At 41.9% G+C, this 24,073-nt stretch overlaps 1 protein-coding gene across 2 annotated transcripts in view; it reads right to left on the reverse strand.

Moving 5' to 3' along the window:
- The window catches only part of THSD4 (thrombospondin type 1 domain containing 4), a 669,073-nt gene that overhangs the window by 6,600 nt on the left and 638,400 nt on the right, over positions 1-24,073 (reverse strand). For both annotated transcript variants that reach the window (XM_039469071.2, XM_010340286.3), the window contains 3 exons: positions 18,327-18,500; positions 10,574-10,753; positions 6,158-6,302 (listed from right to left, as the gene is read on the reverse strand). In XM_039469071.2, the coding sequence (XP_039325005.2) occupies positions 6,158-6,302; positions 10,574-10,753; positions 18,327-18,500 (499 nt within the window). The remainder of the gene's footprint in view (positions 1-6,157; positions 6,303-10,573; positions 10,754-18,326; positions 18,501-24,073) is intronic.

Here is a 24,073-nt window from a genome sequence, read left to right on the forward strand (position 1 = left end):
TCCCAAATTTGGTGTTTCTTATCCCTAAACATTTCTTTCTCTATATGATGTAATCCCTCGCCATTCTGTGATATTTAAACATAAAAAGATAATTATTGTATATTTATAATTATATATATTTGTATCATATATCTGTACCCAAATATTTGTATATAAATATATTTGTATGTAAACTATAGATGTATATATATTTGTATATAAAAATATATATTTGTATATATATTTATATACAAATATTTGTATATTTATATATATTTGTATACAAATATTTTTATAATTCTATTTAAAAAGATAAGTATTATATATTTATAATTATATATTCCATATATAATTTTTATCCTTGGCATTGAATTTGTGCAATTCATATTTAATGAATGCTCTAAATAATTCATTTTCCTTATTGAATAGAGTTTTCCTGTCTATATAATATAATCCACAATTTAATCATTTTTTATTGATGGACATTTAAGTTGGACACTAATCCAATGTTTTTTTCTTCTACTGCCAGCTTTTAAGCAGTTTTGTTACCAACCTCTGCCTGGGCCTTGCTGGGTCATAAGGTTTGTGCAACTTTGCTAGATATGGTCCGTTTGCTCTTCAAAGTCAGTGGAACTATGTACGTTCCTGTCAGGGAACAGAATTCTTTCCACCATATGTTTTAGTTTTTGCTGATCTAGTGAACGTGAAATGATTCCCACGTGAGGCTGAGCATATTATGTATTTAAAGCCATTCAAGCTTCCTTTTCTGTGATTGCTTTTCTTGATCTTTTGCTCATTTTCTGATTTAGTTAACTTTAAACAATGATTTGTGAAAATTCTTTATATCTAATGGATCTGATTCTTTGCGACTTAGGTTACATGTGTTGCAAATATCTTCTTCGGCCTGTGGCTTTTCTGATCACTTTGCTTCTGGTGTTGTTTGATAAACAGAGATTTTTAAATTTTAATGTAATTGATATTATAATATTTTTTCTCCTTTGTGCTTTGGAATTGTTGGTTTCATTTAAAAAACCCTTTTGTATTCTGAAATGAAACATAAATTTCCCCATTCTCTTATAAAAGTTTTAAAATGCTCTTTTCATATTCATTTGACTAATCCACCAGGAATTAGGGTATGTGGTGTGTGTAGGAAGACAGGAGGGACTTCAGTTTTCTTGTTTTTTCTTTGTATGTGGATGAACAATTGTCTCAGGACCATTTATTGAATTGTTCATCTTTTCCCCACAGATTCATAACGACACCTCCATCATACATGATGCATCCTTTATATGTTTGACTTTATTTCTGGGCTCTCTATTCTGCTCTTCTGGCTTTTAAAAATCCATTCTTGTGCCAATATGCCTGGATATGTGGTAAGAAAAGTCCCTCAGCATGGTTCATCATCAAAACTACCTTGCTCTTCTTGGTTCTTTGTTTTTGCTCTTTCATATAAACTTTCTCTGAGACAGAGTCTCACTCTATTGCCCAGGCTGCAGTGCAATGGCTTGATCTCAGCTCACTGCAGCCTCTGCCTCCAGGGTTCAAGCCATTCTCCTGCCTCAGCTTCCCAAGTAGCTGGGATTACAGGTGCATACTGCCACACTTGGCTAACTTTTTTTTTTGTATTTTTAGTAGAGACAGAGTTTCACCATGTTGGTCAGGCTGGTCTCCCAACTCCCGACCTCAAGTGATCCACCTGTCCCTTAGCCTCCCAGAGTGCTGGGATTACAGGCCTGAGCCACCGTATAAACTTTAAACACAGGTTGTCAGATTTTTCTGTGAAAACCCTTGCCTGGATTTTGGGTAATATTGCTTGAATTTATAAATTAATTTGGGAAAGAACTGACAATATACTTCTCAGCTGTTTGCTTTTAAAAATATTACTCATAAATATAGTTAGATAATTTTTGTGCATCATATCTATCACCTTCTTTTATGGGGTATCTGAGTATGTTGTCCTATGTGCTGGAACATAATTAAATAAGCCATTTCTTTCTATTTATAGAAATGTAATTGCTTCCAATTTTTCTCAGTTACAAGAAATTGTAGGATTCATTCATTTGTTAATTCTACACAATTCATTAAGCCCTATTTTTTTTTTTTTTTTTTCAGAGATGGGGTCTTTCTGTGTTGCTCAGGCTGAGGTGCAGTAACTGTTTATAGGGATGATCACACTTTGAGTTCCTGGGCTCAAGTGATCCTCCTGCCTCCACATCCTGAGTAGGTGACACACCCGGTGAGCCCTGTTCTTTGCGTGTGTGTGTATCTGTACATTTTTGAGGGCATATTTTTAGTATATATTCCTAGCAGTAAAATGATTAAGTCAAAGATAATGGGCGCTTTGTATCTTGATAGATACTGACAAAATTCTCTCCAAAAAGATTACACCAAGTTACAAGCTGGCCCTTGACCAATCCCCTACAAGTTTGCCAACACTGAACACTGTCTAATATTTAAAACAATTGCCAATCTTATGGAAAAACATGGACTCCCATTATTTTTAAAATTTGCATTTCTGATTACTAGTAGCTTGAGCATTTCCTCAGCCTGTTTTGGTGGTAGGTTTTTTTTTTTTTTGAGAAAGGGTCTCACTCTGTCACCTAGGCTGGAATGCAGTGGTACGTTCGTGACTCACTGCAGCCTCGACTTCCTGGGCTCAGGTGATTCTCCCACCTCAGCCTCTTCAGTAGCTGGGACTACAGGCATGCACCGTCACACCTCGCTAATTTTTGTGTTTTTGGTAGAGAAGGGTTTCACCATGTTGCCCAGGCTGGTCTCAAACTCGTGATCCAAGTGATCCAACCATTTCGGCCTCCCAAAGGGCTGCGACTACAGGTGTGAGCCACCACGCCTGGCCTTGCGGTGGGTTTGTTTATTACCTTTATCCTTTACAAAACTGGACCATTTGTCTTTTTTTAAATTGAATGAGTTCTATCTGTATCGGGGATTTAATTTTTTGCCTACTTGAGTGACATTTATTTGCTTTTAAGATGCTATCAGGCTGGGTGCGGTGGCTCACGCCTGTAATCCCAACACTTTGGGAGGCCGAGGCAGGCGGATCACGAGGTCAGGAGTTCGAGAGCAGCCTGACCAACATGGTGAAATCACGTCTCTACTAAGAATACAAAGGTTAGCTGAGCGTGGTGGCAGGTGCCTGCAATCCCAGCTACTTGGGAGGCTGAGGCAGGAGAATTGCTTGAACCTGGGAGGCGGAGGTTGCAGTTAGCCGAGATCATGACACTCCACTCCACCCTGGTGATAGAGCAAGACTCCATTTCAAAAAAAAAAAAAAAAAAGAAAAGATGCTATCAATTGCAGGGTGATTTAAAAAAGCTGACAACAGCACACACATACTCATGTACTCAGGTACTATTTTCTTCTTCAGCATCATGGTCAAAATGTGCACCTGAGCCTTCTTTATCTTCAGAGCCTACACAGATTATTGCTATCAGCAGCCCTCTGGGATATACCCTGTGTGCCATAACTCTGGCTTGTGACCTGGACATTTTTTAGTAACTTTGGTGTTGACAGGTATAATTTTGAGGCATATCAAAGAATACCAAGGCTGTGTCTACAGTTCTGTTTTGTTAATCTCATAGCTTCCCTTTTTAATTCAGTTGGATTTTATGTAATTAGAAGCTAGACAATTTCCCCCACTTGAAAAGACACCATAGACAAACACAGAAGACGAAAACGGTGACAACACATTTTCTAGCACATTACATCAGTTAAAAGCCTTTGACAAAGTGAGCCAGCTGAGTGATGCCCTTCAGAGCGTATGATTTGCTTATGCCAATAATTCCTAGCGTTGAGAATTACACAGTCAATTCCAAGGACCTGGCAATTTTGAATGTCTTTAGTTATATTATCTGGCTTGAGACAAACAGGCAACTTTATGTGTATAACTTTTTTTCTTTTCTTCTTCTTCTTTTTTTTTTTTTTTTGAGACATGGCCACACTCTGTCTCCTAGGCTGGAGTGCAGTGGTGAGATTGTAACTCACTGCAGCCTTGACCTCCTGGGCTCTAGTGCTCCTCCTACCTCAGCTTCCCAATTAGGTGGGACCATGGGCATGCACTACCATGCCCAGATAATTTTTAAACATTTTTTGTCAACATGGGGGTCCCACTATGTTTCCCAGGCTGGTCTTGAACTCCTAGGCTCAAACAATCCTCCCACCTTAGCCTCCCAAAGTTCTGGGATTACAGGCGTGTACCATTGCATCCAGCCCAAAATATTTTCTTCTAGTATTTTTACAAAGCATTTTCTCTGTTAGAGTCTTTAATCCATTAGACATTTACATATTTTATATTTTTAAAGCGGTCTTCAGTGTGGTCTCAGTACAATGGAAGTCTCTCCTCTCCCCACTTACTTATCATTCCCCCTTTAACAAATTTAACTTCCCTTTATAAAGGAGTCTGTTTCAGAATTCTACATATGACATTGGTGTATGATATGCCTAAATCATATATTAAGGTAGGTGCAATAGTGAATCTAGCTTTGAAAATAACGGCAAAACCCGCAATTACTTTTGCACCAACCTGACAGTTTTAGTTCTGTAGCTTTGTAATATGTTCTAATATACAGCACATACAGCTCCCCTCGGGAACCTTCTTTTATCATCTCTATAGTATTGAGCATTCTCATCCAGGAATATGTTAATGTCTCTGTCTATTCACATTTCCCTTTATGTTCTATAGCAAGGCTTTCTTTCTTATTTTTTTTCTATATAGATCTTATATACTCTTGATAATTTTCTTCTTATGGAATTTACATTTTTTTGGTTGCTACTGGGAATGATCATCCCCCTAACTTTAGTCATGCGTCACTGCTGGGATGTAGGAGGCTCTTAATTATAAAGCACCTATTCTGTAACTGACACATCTCTGGGATAGAAAGGATGTTAGGTCAGTACATTAAAACCTTCAATTTGGTCCAGAGCAGGAGGAATCTACCCCATGACAGCTTATTGATACATTAATACATTTCCTTTGATGTTACTGTGAAGAAAGGAAAATAAATGGGTTCTGTGTACTGAAGGGGCTTGGCGCATCTCTATTCTGGAACCAGTCCTGACTACACCTGGGGGCGCATTCTGAGTAGATTTTAGGTGGGGCTTTGGGGCATTCAGTATGCCTCTGGAGGTGCATCTCCACCCACCTCACACTTCCTATCTGCCCGATCTATGTGCAAGGTGCCTTCTTTGGTTTTCTGGCTGTACTTGAGTTTTGCTGGGATGAGACCCTTCCTCATGAACTGCCGCCCAGGAGTGGCCCTACCCTCCCTAATGCTCTCCAGTGCTTTCCTCCAGGACACTGGCCCCTATTTCAAGGGTGCAGCCTGGGGTCTTCTGAAGTGCAAGGCTGCTGTTCCCTGCAAGACTCTGACCATTGTGCAGCCTAGATCTTCCTGCTGTCACTCCCCCTCCTTCAGTCTAGTCACTTCGTCCCTCTGAGGGATGGTTGGACCCTCCATCACTGTCTCTACCAATTCTTGGTCTTCTCTTCTTCCTCCCTTCTCTGTTAACTCACTGCTAAAAGGTCCCAAAATCTCTCCACGTGGTCCAGTCTGCACTGGTTTGCATCTACAATTAAAAGTTGACACTTTACTACTTTGACCTAGAGTCAAATCTTTGAAGGCATTACCTTTTTTTTTGAGATAGAATCTTGCTCTGTTGTCCACACTGGTATGCAGTGGTGCAATCTTGGCTCACTGCAACCTCTGCCTGCCAGGTTCAAGCAATTCTCCTGCCTCAGCCTCCTGAGTAGCTGGGACTACAGGCAACTGCCACCATGCCTGGCTAATTTTTTTGTATTTTCTGTAGAGATGGGGTTTTACCATGCTGCCCAGGCTGGTCTTGAACACCTGACTTTGTGATCCACCTGCCTCAGCCTCCCAAAGAGCTGGGATTACAGACGTGAGCCACCGCACCTGGCCGGCATTGCCATTTTAATCGATCCACACTAAAGCATGCTGGGTGGCTTAGACAGCCATCCACACTATGAATGATCATCTTAAACTATGAAACTTGTAATACCAAAAGCCCTTTGACCCTCTGAACTCCATGACTGTGTGCAAGGTCACAGAAAGGCCTGGAAGAGGCTTGTTATTGTCACATCAGAGAATCTGACAAGCTTAAAAAGTACAAACATTTCCCCATGATTGAAATCTCTACTTACCAACTTCAGGGACACAGTCCTGAGGGTTACAAGATTCTCTCTCTTCTGGTTTCAACTGAGGGTCACAGAGGTTACTCAGAGCCATGTCATCTGACAGACACCGTACTTCCCGGACCCGAAAGCCTCCCTGGCAGCTCTTGGAACACTGCGTGGGAACAAAGGGAAAAAGTCAGATTTTTGGGCAGACCAGTAGCTCAGCACACTGGAGAAGACACTGGAAAATCTCAAACATTTCCAGAAGGAGATAGAATACGAAAATTCAATCATGTACCTATCAACCAGCTTCCATGATTAGCAGCTCATGCTAGGTGTGTCCCATCCATATTCCCAGCCCTCCTGCTCCTCCCACTACGTTGAAGCAAATCTAGACATCTGATCCCTTCTTCCATATAATTTAGGGTATAGTTATAAAAGACAAGAACTCTGTCTTTTAGAGTTTACCTGTAAGTTCTTTACATATACATTCTATCTAGAAATTATAATAATTTCTTATTCTCTTCAATATAGACTCAGTATTCCTACTTATCTTATGACTCATATAGATTTTTTTTTTTTTCCTGAGATGCAGTCTCGCTCTGTTGCCCAGGCTGGAGTGCAGTGGTATGACCTCAGCTCACTGCAACCTCTGCCTCCCAGGTTCAAGCGATCCTCCTGCCTCAGCCTCCCCAGTAGTTGGGATTATAAGGCATTAATCACCACACATTCATCATTCATTTAATTGCTGTATTTTTGGTAGAGATAGGGTTTCACCATGTTACCCAGGCTGGTCTCGAGCACCTGACGTCAGGTGATCCGCCCACCATGGTCTCCCAAAGTGCTGGGATTATAGGCGTGAACCACTGGGCCTGGCCAAGATTTTTAATACAGGTCATTTTTTCCTTTAAAAATCAGTAGCTCCATCAGTTCTGCACATTGCAATTGGTCAAAATGTCTTTCACGAATCTTTCAATCCATAGGTTTCCCTTCCACTGTTTTTCCTCCTCGCACTTAAAAATTTTTTGGTTGTGGTGTGGGGTGGAACGGAGTCATTTGTTCTACGGTTTCCCATAGTCTGGATTTTGCTGACTGTGCTCCCGTGGTGTAGTTCGCGTTCTTCTAGTCTCTGTATTTCCTGAACACTGAAAGTTGGACCTAGAAGAGACCTTAACAGGTGCAGGGGTTTTTACGGGGTGTTTTTGGTTTTGTTTTTGTTTTTTTTGAGACTACTTCCCAGATGGCTGTCTCTCTTTTGGGGATGTTAGTGGCCACTGATATGCAATGCTCAGATCCATTAGTTTACTGGGGGCTTGGAATTCTATAATTTTTCCTTCTATTAGCTGGAAATCTTTTTTTAAAATTGCATTTTAGGTTTTGGGGCACATGTGAAGAACATGCAAGATAGTTGCTTAGGTACACACATGGCAGTGTGATTTCCTGCCTTCCTTCACATACCAGTTTTCATAATAAGTTGGTTCCCTAACATCCTATAATGATGACCTATTAGGTTTTTAAAGTATTATAAACTTTTTGTAAATGGATGTATTTAAACACATATGTGTTTCATCCAGTCTACTGCATTATTATTCTTACTGATGCTCAGTGGCTCACAGGAGCCTCTACAAGTTGCCTCTGGGATGCTTTGGACATGAGCTCTGTTGTTAAGAACTTCCTTGCTGCCTGCCAGGAGAAGATCTTCCAGCCTAACTTACATATATGCTACCCCAGATCTGGAAGCAGCCACCCACTCTGAATCCCTGGATTGGTCACTGATTCTAGACTCTTTCAGTGGGTGAAATTAGGAAAGATTTTTAGAAAGAAAACTTATAAGTTCGTATCGACACTTCCAATTCGAATTCAGGACAACAGCGTTTTTATTGAGGTCTTAAGCTATACGATATCTACCTTGTATTTGTATCTCCTTTCTCTTAAGCAGAGAATCCTACTTCTCAAGGATACTGGGGCTAACAGAATTATACTATGATCTAATTACTCATTTACCTTCTCACACATGATATGCCCAATCATTGTATCCAATACAACACTCTCACCAAAAATAGGATGATTTCAAACAGTGTGAACGTTTTTCTGCAGTAATTTTTTTAAGGGATAGACTGTCAGATTACTAGGTATTAAAGTCACTTGCAATAGTGCTAGTGCCACCAGCTGGAAACATGTTTAGATTGATTTGTTTCACTGTCTTTTCAGTTTTGGCAAATTGCTTTCTTTAAATTTAATTTTCTTTTATAATTATCTAAAATATTTACTTAGCTCCAAACTCAAATTTGTAAAACAAGGCACATTCAAAGAAGTCTAGCTTCCATTAGCCCTTTGCTATTATAGTAGCCAATGACTTCATATTCATTTCAATTTTGTTTTCTAAATTTGCATCTAAAAATTTCCCTTTTTGTGGCATATATATCTATTAGTTTTGACAAATTCATACAGTTGTGTAACTCCCACTGCAAACAAGACATGAAATAGTTGGCGCACAAAAAAAATTCCCCTGTGCTGCCCCCCTGTGGTCAGATTGCACAGATGTGCTCACTCATCCTCTGGCATGCACTGATCTGGCCTCTGTCTTTGCAGCTTCTCCTTTTACAGAATATTATATAGATGGACTCATAGAACATGTAGTTTTCAGAACCTGGCTTTTTTTTTTTTTTACTTAGCAAAATGCACCAGAAGTTCATCCATTTTTTGTTGCTGAGTTTTTTGTTCCACAGTGTGGATGCATCCCGGTTTGTCCGTTCACCTGTTGACGGACATTTGGGTTGATTCCAGCAGGTGTTTTCAGAGTTTACCTCCTTTGACTTGGCCTGGCGAGCATGGCTCTTGGCAGATTCTCCAGACCAGATGACAAAAGAAAATTGTGATCTGTTCTTGTATCCTCAAGCCTTGGTCAACATTAAAGTAATGAAATTCCACTTCCCAGAAGTTGACAGGACACCTTTTGACCCACCTCCTTGGTTCCCATCTGCCTCTGAGATGTGGTTTGCTACACAGCCAAATGGCTGTTACCATGGGAGCAGACAGATACCTTTTGGAAATAGAACTCTCACCTTTTATTCATACATATTTTTTCTAAGCAAAATTCCCTTTTACTGCTCTGGAATCATTGTGAGAAAGGCTCTGGCCCCTACTCTGGGCTCACTACAGCCTCTGCTTGAAAATCATCAGTGATGAGAAGCAGAATGACGTTTCCCCTACTTCCCACCCTCACCCACAGAACGATGCCAGTGGTCACCTGGAATGATGCCCTTGGGAGGTTTTCTGATCACCTGGAATGATGGTGATGAGGTTTTCTATTTTAGGAAATTTCTTTAAAATGAACTCTTCAACTTGAAAAAAATAAATCTTATCACTATGTCCATCCTTTCCCCTTTCATTTCTTAATGACTTATTTCTGTATTTATCAATCTCTCCTTCTCTTTCTTCACTCACACACTACTTCCCTCCTTATAAAAAGGATTTGAAATGACCTGAGAAAGACTTAGAGGGCCACAGATTTTTTTTTTAAAGTGAGAAAACTAGGACTAAAGGAAGATAAAGGTAGGAAAAAGAGAAGCTACGGGAATATTGGCGCATAAAATCCACTTTGCAGGATCTGGTGTACTCTCTCTTTGAGGTGAGCCATCATTCTGGCTTTGAGCTTCCTAGTAGCCAAAGAGAAGACAGAATCAGTTCCACAATCCATAATCTCTATAGGATTTTTAAAAAGTGTACACACACACACACACACACACACACAGAGAGAGAGAGAGAGAGAGAGAGAGAGAGAGAGAGAGAGAGCGCGAGCCAGCTAGCCAGCCAAGTACTGAGGTCTGACAGAGATTCCTCTGGTGAATTTTATAAAGAGGTCACTGCAGATGTAGTAACTAAAAAAATTTTTTTTAGAAATGGCGTCTTGCTAGTTGCCCAGGCTGGTCTCAAACTCCTAGCCTCAAGTGATCTTCCCAACTTGGCCTGCCAAAATGTTGGGACTATAGGTGTGAACCACCATGCCTGACATCAGATGTAGTACTTTTAACCGCATCCTTGAATCCTCAATCCTCTCTGGCAGCACTGCTCAAAATGCAGTCCAAAGACAACTGCATCCAGCACACCTCAGGAACGTGCTAAAAATGCAAATCCTCGGCCAGGGCTGGCCCAGAGTTGGTCTTGTCAAACGAGATCCCCAGATGATTCCTTGGCACACTGAAGTGTGAGAGTCGCTGTTTTAAGGCTGCTACAATTTAGAAACCAAGATCATCTAGGTCTCAGGCCTCCTCTGCCAAGCAGGCCGAGTCACGAGGTACCCCAGCAGCCACCACCTAAGGTAGACTGCTGTAGGGAATCTCTTTTAGGGCTGAGCCCAGTGCCTGGTCTGGAGGGGTCTATGGGAGTTCAGCTGGGGAATGGTGTGCCAATGCAACCTCCATCAAGGGCACCATGACTTACCATGCTCCATTCGGTACTAAACCATTTGGCTCCACAAGGCTTGAGGTGGCAGGATTGCTGGCTGCGGGGTTTTTCCAGGAAAGAACATTCAGAGGGGTCCAACACTTCAAAGGTGTCTGCATTCTTTCTAACACAAATCACCTCCCTCTGTTGCGTCCCACTTCCACACTCGATGGAACACTGCAGAGAGAAGCAGAGACAGTTGAGTGTCACATGATTGACAGGGGGCGGCAACTGCTGTCCACCAAGGGATGCTTACGATGGGCACCATCAATTCTACCACCAATTCTGGGAGCAGGAACTGCGTGGGAACCCGGAAATGTTTCTGGAGGAGAAGTGGCATATGGATTGCAATTCCCCAACAGTTCTGTCTCCAAATGAAGACTAGGTGCCCTGATGGTCATAACTGGAGGATGCTGGTCACTAAGATCTTGCTGTCTCCTGTGCTGAGAGGGAAATAGTTTATCATAAACTCTCCTGCAGGAACACACCAGCCAGGTCATTGGGTTGTTTCTGTCCCGTAGACTCTGACACGTCTCACAGGAGGTAAGACAATGAGCTGACATTCTCGTTTTATCTATTAGTCTCTTAGGAGGTGGATACCGTGACTGAATGCACTCCCAGCCTCTGCACATCTGTGAACACCTAAAGCTGAGAAGGCCCAAGACTTGGGAAATGTACGCTGTGGTCAACCCTCCCCTTCCAACAGGGCAGCCGACGGGAACTGTGACTACAGAGCCCAATCTTGTTTCCTGATGTGGTGCTGAAATCTGTGCCATGGGGTAGTGACCCCACAAAGAAGCTAGGCAATTCCATCTGTTGATGCATTTTGTTAGTTCATGGAAATAAAATTCATATAATGCATATGACTGCTTATAAATTATTCTATTTAGTTATCTATCACTTCGCTAAATGTTTTTTGTTTGGTTTACTCAATCTTTTTTCCTTTTTTTGAGACAAGGTCTCACTCTGTCACCCAGACTGGAGTGTAGTGGTGTGATCATGGCTCCCTGCAACCTCAACCTCCTGAGCTCAAGTGATCCTCCCACCTAAGCATCCACGGGACCACAGGTGTGCACCTCCTTGCCTGGTTAATTTTTTTTTGACACAGGATCTCACTCTGTCACCTAGGCTAAAGTGCAGTGGTGCAATCTTGGCTCACTGTGACCTCCACCCCTCAGGCTCAAGTAATCCTCCTGCCTCAGCCTCCAGAGTAGCAGGGAATACAGGCACATGTCACCATGCCTGGCCAATTTTTGTATTTTTTTGTAGAGTCGGGGTTTTGCCATGTCACCCAGGCTGGTCTTGAACTCCTGAGCCCAAATGATCTGCCTGCCTCAGTCTCCCAAAGTGCTGGGATAAGAGGCAGAGCTACCACACCAGGCCTTGGCCTGTTAATTTAAAAAAAAAATGTTTTTAGAGATGGGGGCTGGGCACAGTGGCTCACTCCTGTAATCCCAGCCCAGATGGGATTACAGGAGTAATCCAAGGTGGGTGAATCACCTGGGGTCAGGAGTTTGAGACCAGCCTGGTCAACATGGTGAAACCCTGTCTCTACTAAAAATACAAAAAGTTAGTTGGGCATGGTGGCAGGTGTCTGTAATCCCAGCTACTTGGGAGGCTGAAGCAACATAATCACTGGAATCTGGGAGGTGGAGGTTGCAGTGAGTCAAAATGGCACCACTGCATTCCAGCCCGGGTGACAGAGCAAGACTCTGTCTCAAAAAAAAAAAAAAAATTGTTTTTAGAGACAGGATCTTATTCTGTTACTTAGGCTGGTCTCGAACGCCTGGCCTCAAGCAATCTTCCTGCCTGGGCCTCTTAATGTTCTGGGATTACAGGCATGAGCCATTGTAGCCAGCCTCTTAAAAGTTGTAAAGCTGTGGTCTATGTACTTTTATAGACTTTAAAGAATCTACTACCTTTATAAAAAGCCTATAACGATGTCTGCAGTTCAAACTCTAAATATTAGCTTTGCTATTCATAAGCAGCCACACAATCAAATAAAAACAGCGAGAAAGAAAAAACACCTACCTAAAGAAAAAAAAATTATAAAACCCCCAAACCAACAAATGATGAATTAGTCACACAGGGCATGAATTAGCAGAGGCTGTCACCATCAGAAGTTTCTACTTTGTCTATGCCTTTTTGACATCTTTGTAGCATTAAAAAACTACAATATTTATTATTTTTTTTTGAGATGAAGTCTCTCTCTGTTGCCCAGGCAAGGATGCAGTGGCGAGATTTCAGCTCACTGCAACCTCTGCCTCCCAGGTTCAAGCGATTCTCCTGCCTCAGCCTCCCAAGTAGTTGGGACTACAGCTGCGAGCTCCTGTGCCTGACTAATTTTTGTACTTTCAGTAGAGATGGGGTTTCATCATATTGGACAGAGTGGTCTCAAACTCCTGACCTCAGGTGATCTGCCTGCCTTGGCCTCCCAAAGTATTGGGATTACAGGCGTGAGCTTCCACACCCGGCCAAAAAACTACAAAATTTCCTAGTCTGTTTCCCCTATTTTCCTCCATGTTAGTTTATGATTTGGAATGTATTGGTGTCTTGTCCTTTTCTTTCAAGTGCTGCAGCCAGTGGAAGAACTGAAGGCAGGAGAAGAGCCACAGGCTGCAGCAGGCAACGGCTGGCATCTCTGCACAAAGAATGAGGATGGGACAGGGGTGGGAGGCGGGGGTGGACAGCAGGGGTGGAACGCTGGACTGAAGTCAGGAGACATGGAAACTAGTCTAGACAGCATCAGCAAATAACTCCGTGTCTTTGGCCAAGACACTGCACTTCCCCAGGTCGCTCTGATCTTATCTGAAAATCGAAAATGAGGGGTTTGGAAACATGATCTGAACGATCCCTCAATGCTATGAGATCCTACCTCTGTACTAAGTGTGTGGCAGAAAAGAAGACTGGAAACCTTGATCAGAACCTGAAGTTACCTTCTGCTATTTTTTGGCAAGTCCTTGAAGAGATCGTGTTCCTAAGGGAGAATGAGCACGTCTCGTCCTTCTTTTACTGTCAATGCTCAGAAATAGCAGAATATGTGTGTCTGGAAAGTGAATAAATGTGTGTGTGTATGCATCTCTCAATCTCTCTGTCTCTGTGCGTGGGTATTTCTCTGTGTGTGTGTGCGTGTGTGTATATGTGTGCATGAGGCAGCATTTGAAAACAAGAAAGGGTACTCAGTCTTGGTGGTCCAGAAATTATGGGGAATCTTTGAACATGAAAAACAGATGAGATCAAAGTGAAGAGGGAAACTGGAGTCCAAATGCACACAGAGGAGGAGCTCTAGTAAAGCTCATATGCTTCAGGCTAGACTGGTGGTGGACGGACAATGAGTGATCAGCTGAGTTACTGGCCAAGAGCAGCCGGGCTGGCCTGACTATGCCAAGGAAGAGGAAGCAGTGAGTCATCTGCTAGATGCATTCGTGTCAAAGTGCAAAATGAAGTCATTTTTAAGCATTCAAGGGCTCTGAAACCTTACCACTTACAAATCCTAATCAAAAGACTTTCTGGGTTATAGCCTTGAGCAAAAGAAAAAGGAACCAGGAAGACGACACAGAATATAAAAGAAGGAGCTGGCAAAGACACCGATAAAAGCTGTTATTGCTAATGAATACCAGGTGTCTTTTTAGGAGGATCAAAATGTGTTGGAATTGGGTAATGCTGATGGTTGTACAACTTTGTGAACTTACTAAAAACCAATGAACTGTGTATTTTTTTTTTTTTTTGAGATGGAGTTTCGCTCTCGTTACCCAGGCTGGAGTGCAAATGGCGCGATCTCGGCTCACCGCAGCCTCCGCCTCCTGGGTTCAGGCAATTCTCCTGCCTCAGCCTCCTGAGTAGCTGGGATTACAGGCATGCGCCACCATGCCCAGCTAATTTTTTGTATTTTTAGTAGAGACGGGGTTTCACCATTTTGACCAGGACGGTCTCGATCTCTTGACCTCGTGATCCACCCGCCTCGGCCTCCCAAAGTGCTGGGATTACAGGCTTGAGCCACCGCGCCCGGCTGAACTGTGTATTTTTAAAGGGTGAATTTTATGGTATGTAAATTATATTTCAATGAAAAATAAACTTTAGGGGAGGGGAGAAAGCTGTTTCAAAATTTAAATTCATATTTTCTATAAAATTAATATTAATATGGAGCTAGATCCAGATAATACCAACATCCTTCTGGGAAGATTGTAGATTGAGAAGGTGGAGGTAAATAAAAGGGGAAGGCTTCTATTTTCTTTTAGGAGAGGATGTAGTTACTGATAACTTGACACTAATGGAAACATAAAAATTTAAAATTCTGTGCTAAAAATTTGAGTGTTATCACAGAAGACATACCACTAGAAGATGTATAACTTTAAAAATGTTAGAGGAGAAGAAATGGAAATTTAAAAACCTAATAATAAATGTGTAGAAAGGAAAGAGGAAAGAAGCAAGAAAGCATGGCAATAGAAAGCAAAAAATACAAAAAATAAGATGGTAGGGAAAAGTCTAAACATATAATGATTACGATAAATATAAATGGTTAAAATTTGACTCTTAAAATACAGAGGTTCATAGATTAGGTAAAAATAAAGTCAAAAATAGTCCTGCATATGAAAGACATACCTTAAAAATACACAGAAAGTTTGAAAATTAAGAAACTGATGAAGGTATATCAGGTGAAAATCAATAATGGAGTAATTCAAACAGTAGATAAAATATAATCACAGCTAAAAGCACACATGACAAAGTAATATTTAATAGGGATAAATGCTTTCAATGAGAAGTGATGGCAGTTATGCATGTTTCTGCACCTAAAGAATTCCTATAGTTGCATTTTGGTGGATCACTGATCCATGAAAAGATGAGAATAAAAATATCTATTGCAATAAATGCAATCAATAAACTGCTCCAGACCCACAGGCCAACAGAATGGCTGCTCCAGAAGACTAGAGACTGTGACAGATCTCCCCAGAACTAAGACAATCTAAGGTTGTAGTAAACTCAGAATTGATAGAGAAGAATGGAAATAATTCTGATCATAAATAATAGACTTGGCCGATGCTTATGAATAAGAGTTGGGCAACTATGCCTCCAGAGTAGAAAGAGACTTCCTAAGCTTGATATACTCTAGTTTCCAGGGATCTGGGAATCAGCAGAAAAGGCATGTATTCCTTTATTGGTGGAGTCAGAAAGACTTTCAAGCCAGAAACTCCTTGGTCTCTGCCTCTCCGTGGACTTAGGTCTCATCCTCTCAGGCTGGCTTTTTTGCACAAGCCTCAATAGGGCCACTGCCAGCACCTGAGCTCACAACCTCCTAGTGAGTCTCTTCCCTAAAACACAAATGAAATGTTCCCGGGAAGGACTCTGTTTGGCTCAGCCTGGGTCACACGTCCAACTGTTGGGTCATGTGTCTAACCTTGGACTAATCACCGTGGCCAGGTTGGGTATTCAAAATGCCAACTTTCGTTCAACCCATATGGTTGAAAGAAACATTTATTTTTATATTCTAAAGTCAGTTAATGTTTAAAACTTACCTTTCAAGAAATAAGCATGCTCTCATTTCAATTTCTTTCGGGATAATGTCAAATTCCTAGGGCAGGGAGTTGCCAGCAGGCCCTGACATCCTTATAGATCCAGAACCAAAACGTTGTCCACATTCAATTCTATCCTGACCCTTTTGGACAACAGGGCAACAAATCCTTTCTTTCCAATCTTGGCAGAAATAAAGGTTGTCTTTGCCAGGGTTCATACCACTCTTAGTTCTTTGAGCTTAGTTCTAAAATCAGTAGGAGGCCACAAGCAAAAAAAGGCCCTGAATCCTGCTCCCCTCTCTTCTGAGAATGGTAGACATGTGAATTCAATTGTATTACTTATCTTCACGTGTGTGACTATAATGATCTGATGCTATGATTTCACACATCTATGGATATTTGGCATAACTGGTGTCCCATATACAGTCACGACTGAATTAACTTTGGGGTTTAAGTCTTATGCATTTTGCTACTAGCAATGAGATAGAAATAGCTGGCAGAAAAAATCGACGTGGAGAGATGGCAACTAATATTTATTAAGTATTTCCCATATCCTGAGCAATGGGTAACTTTATGTATAGCATCTCATGAAAACCCCGTAACAACATTAGGAGGTTGGTATTATTACCTTCATATTCAGATTTGGAAACAGGCTCAGAGGTTAACTCACTCACCTAAAGCCAGAAAACGAATGAGAAGTCCAGCTGGGATCAGTTCACAAGTGTGTCTAACTTTGATATTCACCAGAGTAGCACTGGAAGTACTTGAATTCTTTCTGAATTCTCTATACAAGTATTGATCGACTTACGACCTATGCAACTTAAGAGCATTCGACTTTACGACCACAGTCGCTAGCCACGACTGCTCCGCATCTGGCAGTGCAAACGTTGCCCAGCTGGGCGTTCGACAGTGCGGACCAGCTTCCGGCAGCACTACCATCTCCGCGTGCACCATTTCAACTGTACATAGAGCCTACTCAACTTGCGACCAAATCGTGTTACGACCATTCTGCGGTCCCGACCGTGGTAGTAAGTTGAGCACTACCTGTATTTTACAAGTTGTATTATAAAAACATTAAAGGAATTTGAAAAGAAAAACATTTCCCTATGCTTTTTGCATAAAAAACTATACATTGAAGTGGTAGAGATGATAGGGTTTGAATATTTTCACATTCTATTTCGCACTTCCCATTATGCCATATGCACTTCTTAGACATCTTCCTAACGATTGCTGTCATTGTCACCTTATATTTTCCTGAGTTATGATGTACCACAATATCCACAACCATCCTGCTGTCATGATCACCTCTGTTGAAAAAGGCTTCCCTGCCTCCTTTTGTTAATTATTTCCTTAAAATGAATCCCCAGGAGTGGGGTGACTGGGTTAAGGCAAATGAACATTTTTATGGTTCTTGACTTTTATTGCCAAATTGCTTTCCAAAGGGTTTGTATCCATTTACAAGGACAGGGCAGTGCATTTTTCCCCCAAGGTCAGTTTTTAAAGCTACTTAAAAGAAATAAAATTCTATATGGAGCCAGAGGTCTTGATAATGTGTAAATCATGATCATAAGCCAAACAGTCCTTGGAGAACCAGCCAGCCCTGGGAGCCAAATGCTAAGTGTTCCAAGAACTCCAATACTGATGGTAATCAAAACGAGGCAGTCATTTCCACGTTTTCTTAGTGGGGTTCACGTTCAGTTTTGGAAGAGTGAGGGAAAATGTAATTCATCAATTATTAAAGTATTAAGTATTATTTATTCTTCATAACGAAGAATTACAAGTTCTAAAATTTCTGCTTCTGACACTGTCAAATGCCGAAAACACTGGCTTTATTAACAGGAATATTAATAGCGGCAGCCACCATTTATTATATGTCAGGCACTGTGCTACATACTTTATATAAGTGATTTCATGATTTCATCTCTTCTAAAAATAACCTCATAAGGTACCATGGCTGCCAGCATTTTGTAGATGAGGAAAGCATGCTAGACCATAATCTCCTTGAGGGCAGGGATATTTGTGTGTTGCTCACTTAGATGAGCACACAGTAGGTGCTCAATGAACACTGTTGACTGACTGAGGCTCCAGGAATATAAATAGCTTCTCCAGGGTCACAGATAGACAGTGGCACAGCTGGGATTCAAAGTTGGGACACCTGACACAAAGTCCTGGTACCTAATCCCTCTGCTATGGTGCCTCTTGCCTGGCACAGGCAGACATACCCAGTTCTGGCCACTCACCTGACTCCAGCTCCCAGTGAACCACTCCACCTTGCCCGTGCAGGGTCCGTTGTCACATGGGGTGGCCTCTGCTGGCCGGTTGTTCCCACAGCCCTCCAGGGGTAGGCTGCTGACATGGTTGGTCATGCACACCACCGAGCGTGTCCGCACTCCGGCCCCACACTCCGCTGAGCACTGTGAGACAGGGGAAGGGCACGTTAGTGGGGAGGCCCTGGCAGCTGCTGAAGCCGCTTTCAAATGATGCAAAGGAGGATGGAATGCTTCATTTCCCACCATCTGTTTCCCCTAGAAATATCTGACAGTGTCTCATGCATAGCCTGCTCCATTATGAGATGTCAGTATGGCGACTCCTGCCTTAGATTTTCTGGGTTGGGCTTCATTCTAAATTCCAAATACCCGGTCTCACCACTGCAATTAATTCACTTATACCTGTTAGGCTATCTTTCTCAGCTTTTGGTTTAAAAAATATTGTCAGGTTGACTGGGTATGGTGGCTCATGCTTGTAATACTACGAGCTTTGGGAGGCTGAAGTGGGAGGATTGCTTGAGGTCAGAAATTTGAGGCCAGCCTGGGTAGCATAGCAAGACTGGCTCTACAAAAATTTAAAAAATATTAGCGAGGAGTGGTGGTGTGCACCTGTAGTCCCAGGTACTCGAGAGGCTAAGGCGGGAGGATCACTTGAGCCCAAGAGTTTGAGGCTGCAGTGAGTTATGATTGTACCCTGCACTCTAGCCTGGGCAATTTTTACAAGATCCTGTCTGTAAAAATAAAAATAATAAAAATAAAAAATACACTCAGCTGAAGCAGAATGGGTGCATGGGAACCCGGGCACATGCCTACCTGCCAGTAGCCACGTCCGGGCTGGGACTGAAGTCTGTCACCTCAATATTGCTGCCTGATATCAAGGCAAATTGCTCCAGTCCCTGAAGGCCACAGCTGTGAGAATTGGGAGACAGCTTGGTACAGAGGGAGAGCTTGGCTTTGGAACTAGGACATCAGTGTTGATTTCCTCACTAGCTCTGCAGCTTGGAGAAAGTGACCCAGCCCCTCCTACCTTTGGCATGCTCATCTGGACAACTGGCATAGAAACACATCTCTGGCAGGTCTAAGGAGAATGTACAATGTGCTTTGCAGACAGCAGGTGCTCGATACATGGTATAAGGGGGCTTCAACTCCTACATTCCCACTCTAAGATAGAGAAACTAAGCCTCGTAGGGATAAAATCTTTGCTTAGAGCCAAATAACTATTAGTGATTTTTCTACTCCAATCACACTGTTCTCTCCTTGGGCACAGCGGAAACATTCCCAAGTCATAGGCCAAAGCTCACAGAGAATTTTCCATCTGTCTTGACATCTTTTGGAATGTACCCTTATTTTGCTTCTCATCTTGTCCTGTCTTTTTTTTTTTTTTTTTGAGACAGGGTCTCTCTTTGTCACCCAGGTGGGAGCGTATCACCCAGGTGGTACAGTCTCGGCTCACTGCAGCCTCAACCTTTTAGGGTCAAGTGATCCTCCCACCTCAGCCTCCTGAGTAGCTCCAGGTGAGCAATACCAGATCCAGCTAATTTTTGTATTTTTTGTAGAGATAGGATATTGCCATGTTGCCCAGGCTTGTCTCGAACTCCTGAGCTCAAGAGATCCACCTGCCTTGGCCTCCCAAAGTGCTGGGATTACAGGCGTGTGCCACCACACCCAAACTTCATCTTATTTTTTCAAACATTTTTTGGGCATTCTCATCTGGGTGTCCCACAGATACTTCAAATTCAGCATGTACACCATCACCACGGTAACCATTCCTCCTATTTTTCTGATTTGCTTTCAAGTTTCTACCTGGATTTGAAAGTTGACTGTTCTCCTACCCTCTTGCTTAAATTCCCTCTGAAGTCATTCCATTCCTAACACAAGTCATTTATGGATTTCCCCAAGTAGCATTAAGGGTTTCCTATAACATGGCTCACAATTGAACCACTTCTTCTAGACTAATTTCCCATTATCCTATTCCACATACCTCCTGCTGGACAGCCCCCGAGTCGCTGCTATTCCTTGATCACATAAAATGCTCACAGAGCCCTCGCCCCTGCCATTCCCTCTATCCAGAATGCTCTTTCCCGTCACTGGACAGATCAGAAGCCTTTAAGGCTCAGCTCAGATACCATGTCCTCCATGAAAACTGTCTTGAGTGCCCAATTTAAGGTGTTCTTTCCAGCCTTGGAATTCTCATGGCATTCTATGTGCTGCTTCCTGCCTTTATATTATGGTTATTTGTGTCCCCTTTTTTTTTTTTTTTTTGTCTTTGCTGAAGTAGGCTTGGTGAGAGCAGGAACTAATGAATCTGTAATTCTTTCTCAGGTCAGTGCCCTTACTCATGAGTAAATCCATGAATATCAGTTGCATATAAACTTGGGCCCTGCCTTGTTCATTTCTCTTATCTATTAGCACTTTCCAATCCTAGACGTGGCCCTTTGGCACATGACTGAAGTCTTTTCTAAGGGTTTCTGGGTCTTTTCTTAAAAATAGAGTCCATGTTTGAGTTCTACCAATATTATCATTTTAGAAAATAAAGCAATAGAATTTTAAATAAAAACTGAGAAAGAGAAAAACAATTTTTACAACCTCATTTCCTTATAAAAATTTCCACTTCCATTTTTGTATGCTGCCACCTAGTCTTGTCAAATCACGTGCCAGTATGAGCAATCAAACTTTACATGTCCACTGCTAAGCTAGGCCTGACCCCTCAGAGAAGAAACTCCCTCTAGAGCAAAGGGCTTTAAGGGGATCAGAATATGCTACCCCAAAATATGTTGCTTTGGCATATTGATTATTTTGAGCTGAAGGCTATTGGGAAACAGCAGATGCAGGAAGAGCTCTCTGCTTTCCCCCTTTCTGCCTAAAACCAGGGCATAAGTTTCCCATGAGAAAGGTGCCTTCCCAGTGCAAGGAAGAAGAGAATATTCTTATCACTGGAGATGGGCAGCTGACTCCAAGATGAGTCTGCACAAATAAACTTTAATAAAATAACTCTTATCTTCTGTCAGTTTCCCCCATGTATTTCTTAGTCAATTGTTCACAATTTACTCTGCCCCAGAAGCCCCCGTCCCCTTTGTCAAATCACTTCCATAATTTATCACCCTTTGTTAAAATGGTATATAAGCCCTGAAGTCTAACTCACTTCTTTCCTATGAAGCCCCCCATGCCACATAAAAACATTAACATCAAATAAAGTTGGTATGACTTTTGTCTGTTAATGTTCTGTCAGCTTAATTCACAAACTGCAGCCAGAGAACCTAAGAATGTAGAGCAAACATGTTTCCTCCCGTACAGGTTTGCAGACATTTTTCATGTCCTTTGCTCTATTTAGATTGTTATTAGAAATCTGAGACAATGACTCAGTCCCTTAGCTTAAAATTTCTTTGTTACAATAATTGGAATATTCTAGGATAATGGATTTTTGTGTGTTTTTTTCAGCTATGTATGATCTGGTTTTCTTCCAAACTTTAAAACTCAAGATATTCAAATACTCTTGTAAAGAATATAAGGTAGGCCTGGTGCGGTGGCTCACACCTGTAATTCCAGCACTGGGAGGCCAAGGAAGAAGGATCACCTGAGGTCAGGAGTTTGAGATCAGCCTGGCTAATGTGGCGAAACCCCATCTCTACTAAAAACACAAAAAATCACTGGGCATGGTGTTGCACATCCGTAATTCTAGCTACTCGGGAGGCTGAGGCAGAAGAATCACTTGAACCTGGGAGGTGGAGGTTGCAATGATGCAGTGAGCTGAGACTGCGCCACTGCACTCCAGCCTGGGTGACAGAGCAAGACTCCATCTCAAAAATAAATAAATAAAAATAAGAAAAGGTAAATAGAATTTCAGTTGTCTTCATGTTACCAATCCTTAGAGTCTTTCTTTCCAGTTAATTTTCATCTGACTAGTTAATTTTCTGCTTTTAAAACCAAGTGATGCAGATGCATCTGGGAAAGTGTCTCCACATCCCCATGTGCTTAATTTAAAAGAAGAATGTTAAGGACTATGCCAGTGCCCAATGGGAGGACATCACGTGGATGAGGCCTGAAGAGGAGTTTCACTTTATAACAACACCTGCAGTGAAAAGCCCAAGCGTAAATGTGCAAGGAGCTCGCCACACAGGACCTGGCCCAGGAAGCCAGTCAGCAGAAGCAAGGGGAAGGAGAAGCCCCTAGCAGGGAGCAGGGACTAACCCTCCAAGTGAGGCTCCAAACCCCACCCACCCACAGTCCTTAAAGGATGTTCCTAAAAGAAGGATCAAATCTGCTTTGCTAGTCAGAAAAGGACATGACTCGTAATTGAACTTCTAGGCTGATAAAACACAGAAACACATGGAATTCCTAAGCAACCCTCTGGTGGGGACTGCCTTCTCACTCCAGCAATAGTTAAATCCTAAACTTGGCCCAATTGGCCCCTGAGGGACTATAAGGCTCTAATAACTATTCTTGAACTTCAGCTTTAGGCATCATTTCTTGTAATTTAAATAACTCAGTATTTTTTTTTCCTGGAAAACTTTCTTAGAAATTAGGTGTTACCAAACTGAGGCTGGTGGACTTTCTAAAAGCATTTTTTTTCCTATGGTGATTAAAAATGGCGCATGTGCTTAAACCTATCATTGATTTGCAGAACCTAAAAGTCAGTGATGCTTACTTCTGATAAGGCCCACTCTCAATTAAAAGCAACTGAAAGGTGTTGGTAAGGCGAGTCATGAAGCCAGAAGAACTTCGTGTCCCTAGAAGTTTAAGAGAAGATTCCCACTGGGGTTACAACCTCAATTCGTTTAGGGAAAGAATAATTAATTTTAAATTGGGCAATAAGACACACTCTGTACCCTTCAGTGTTTGCAAACCTTAATTTTCTTTGGTCTCTCCCTCTTGAGCTTGTTGAATCGGAGGCTGTGTCTCATTCCTGACTGGCATGTAACAGGTGCTCAACACATGTTTATTCCCAGTAATAAAAAATTTCATAGCTCAGACTAAAGCGTAACAAAGCCGACATTTACACAAAGCAACTATTCACAGGTGGAAGACTGCCATCTGCTGGTCATTCCAGGGGCTGAACCTGCTCTAAGACCAACTGGTGGCCCAAAGGCCGCTGGTGACATGGAGCAACGGGTCAAGACCTGTCTCTAAAAAATAAAAACAGGCTGGTGTGGTGGCTCATGCCTGTAATCCCAGCACTTTGGGAGGCTGAGGTGGGCAAATCATGAGGTCAGGAGTTCAAGACCAGCCTGGCCAACATGGTGAAACCCTGTCTCTGCTAAAAATACAAAAAATTATCTGGGTGTGGTGGCGGGTGCCTATAATCTCAGCTACACAGGAGGCTGAGGCAGCAGAATCACTTGAACCCAGGAGGTGGAGGTTGCAGTGAGCCGAGATTGCGCCACTGTACTCTTGTCTGAGGGGTAGTACGAGGCTCCGTTTCAAAAAATAAAAATAAAAACATAAAAATAAAAAGTAAAAAATCCCAAACATTTAGAAAATAGGAGATTGTTTCAATTATGTAGTTCTATAATAGCTTATAATAAAAATAATGTTTTAAAGATTTTATGCTTACAATAATTTAGTGAAAAGAGCAGGTGACCAAATTATACATACATTACGATTTATATCTTTAAAACATGTATGAGGAAAAAAGCTATGTAGATAAAATATGTATGAGAAGAGAAAAGCTTGAAGTAGAGCTTAAAACAGTCTCAAATTTTCTTTTAGTGAAGAGATTTGGA

Source organism: Saimiri boliviensis, chromosome 2 (genome assembly GCF_048565385.1).
Source record: "Saimiri boliviensis isolate mSaiBol1 chromosome 2, mSaiBol1.pri, whole genome shotgun sequence".
Taxonomy (NCBI): domain Eukaryota; kingdom Metazoa; phylum Chordata; class Mammalia; order Primates; family Cebidae; genus Saimiri; species Saimiri boliviensis.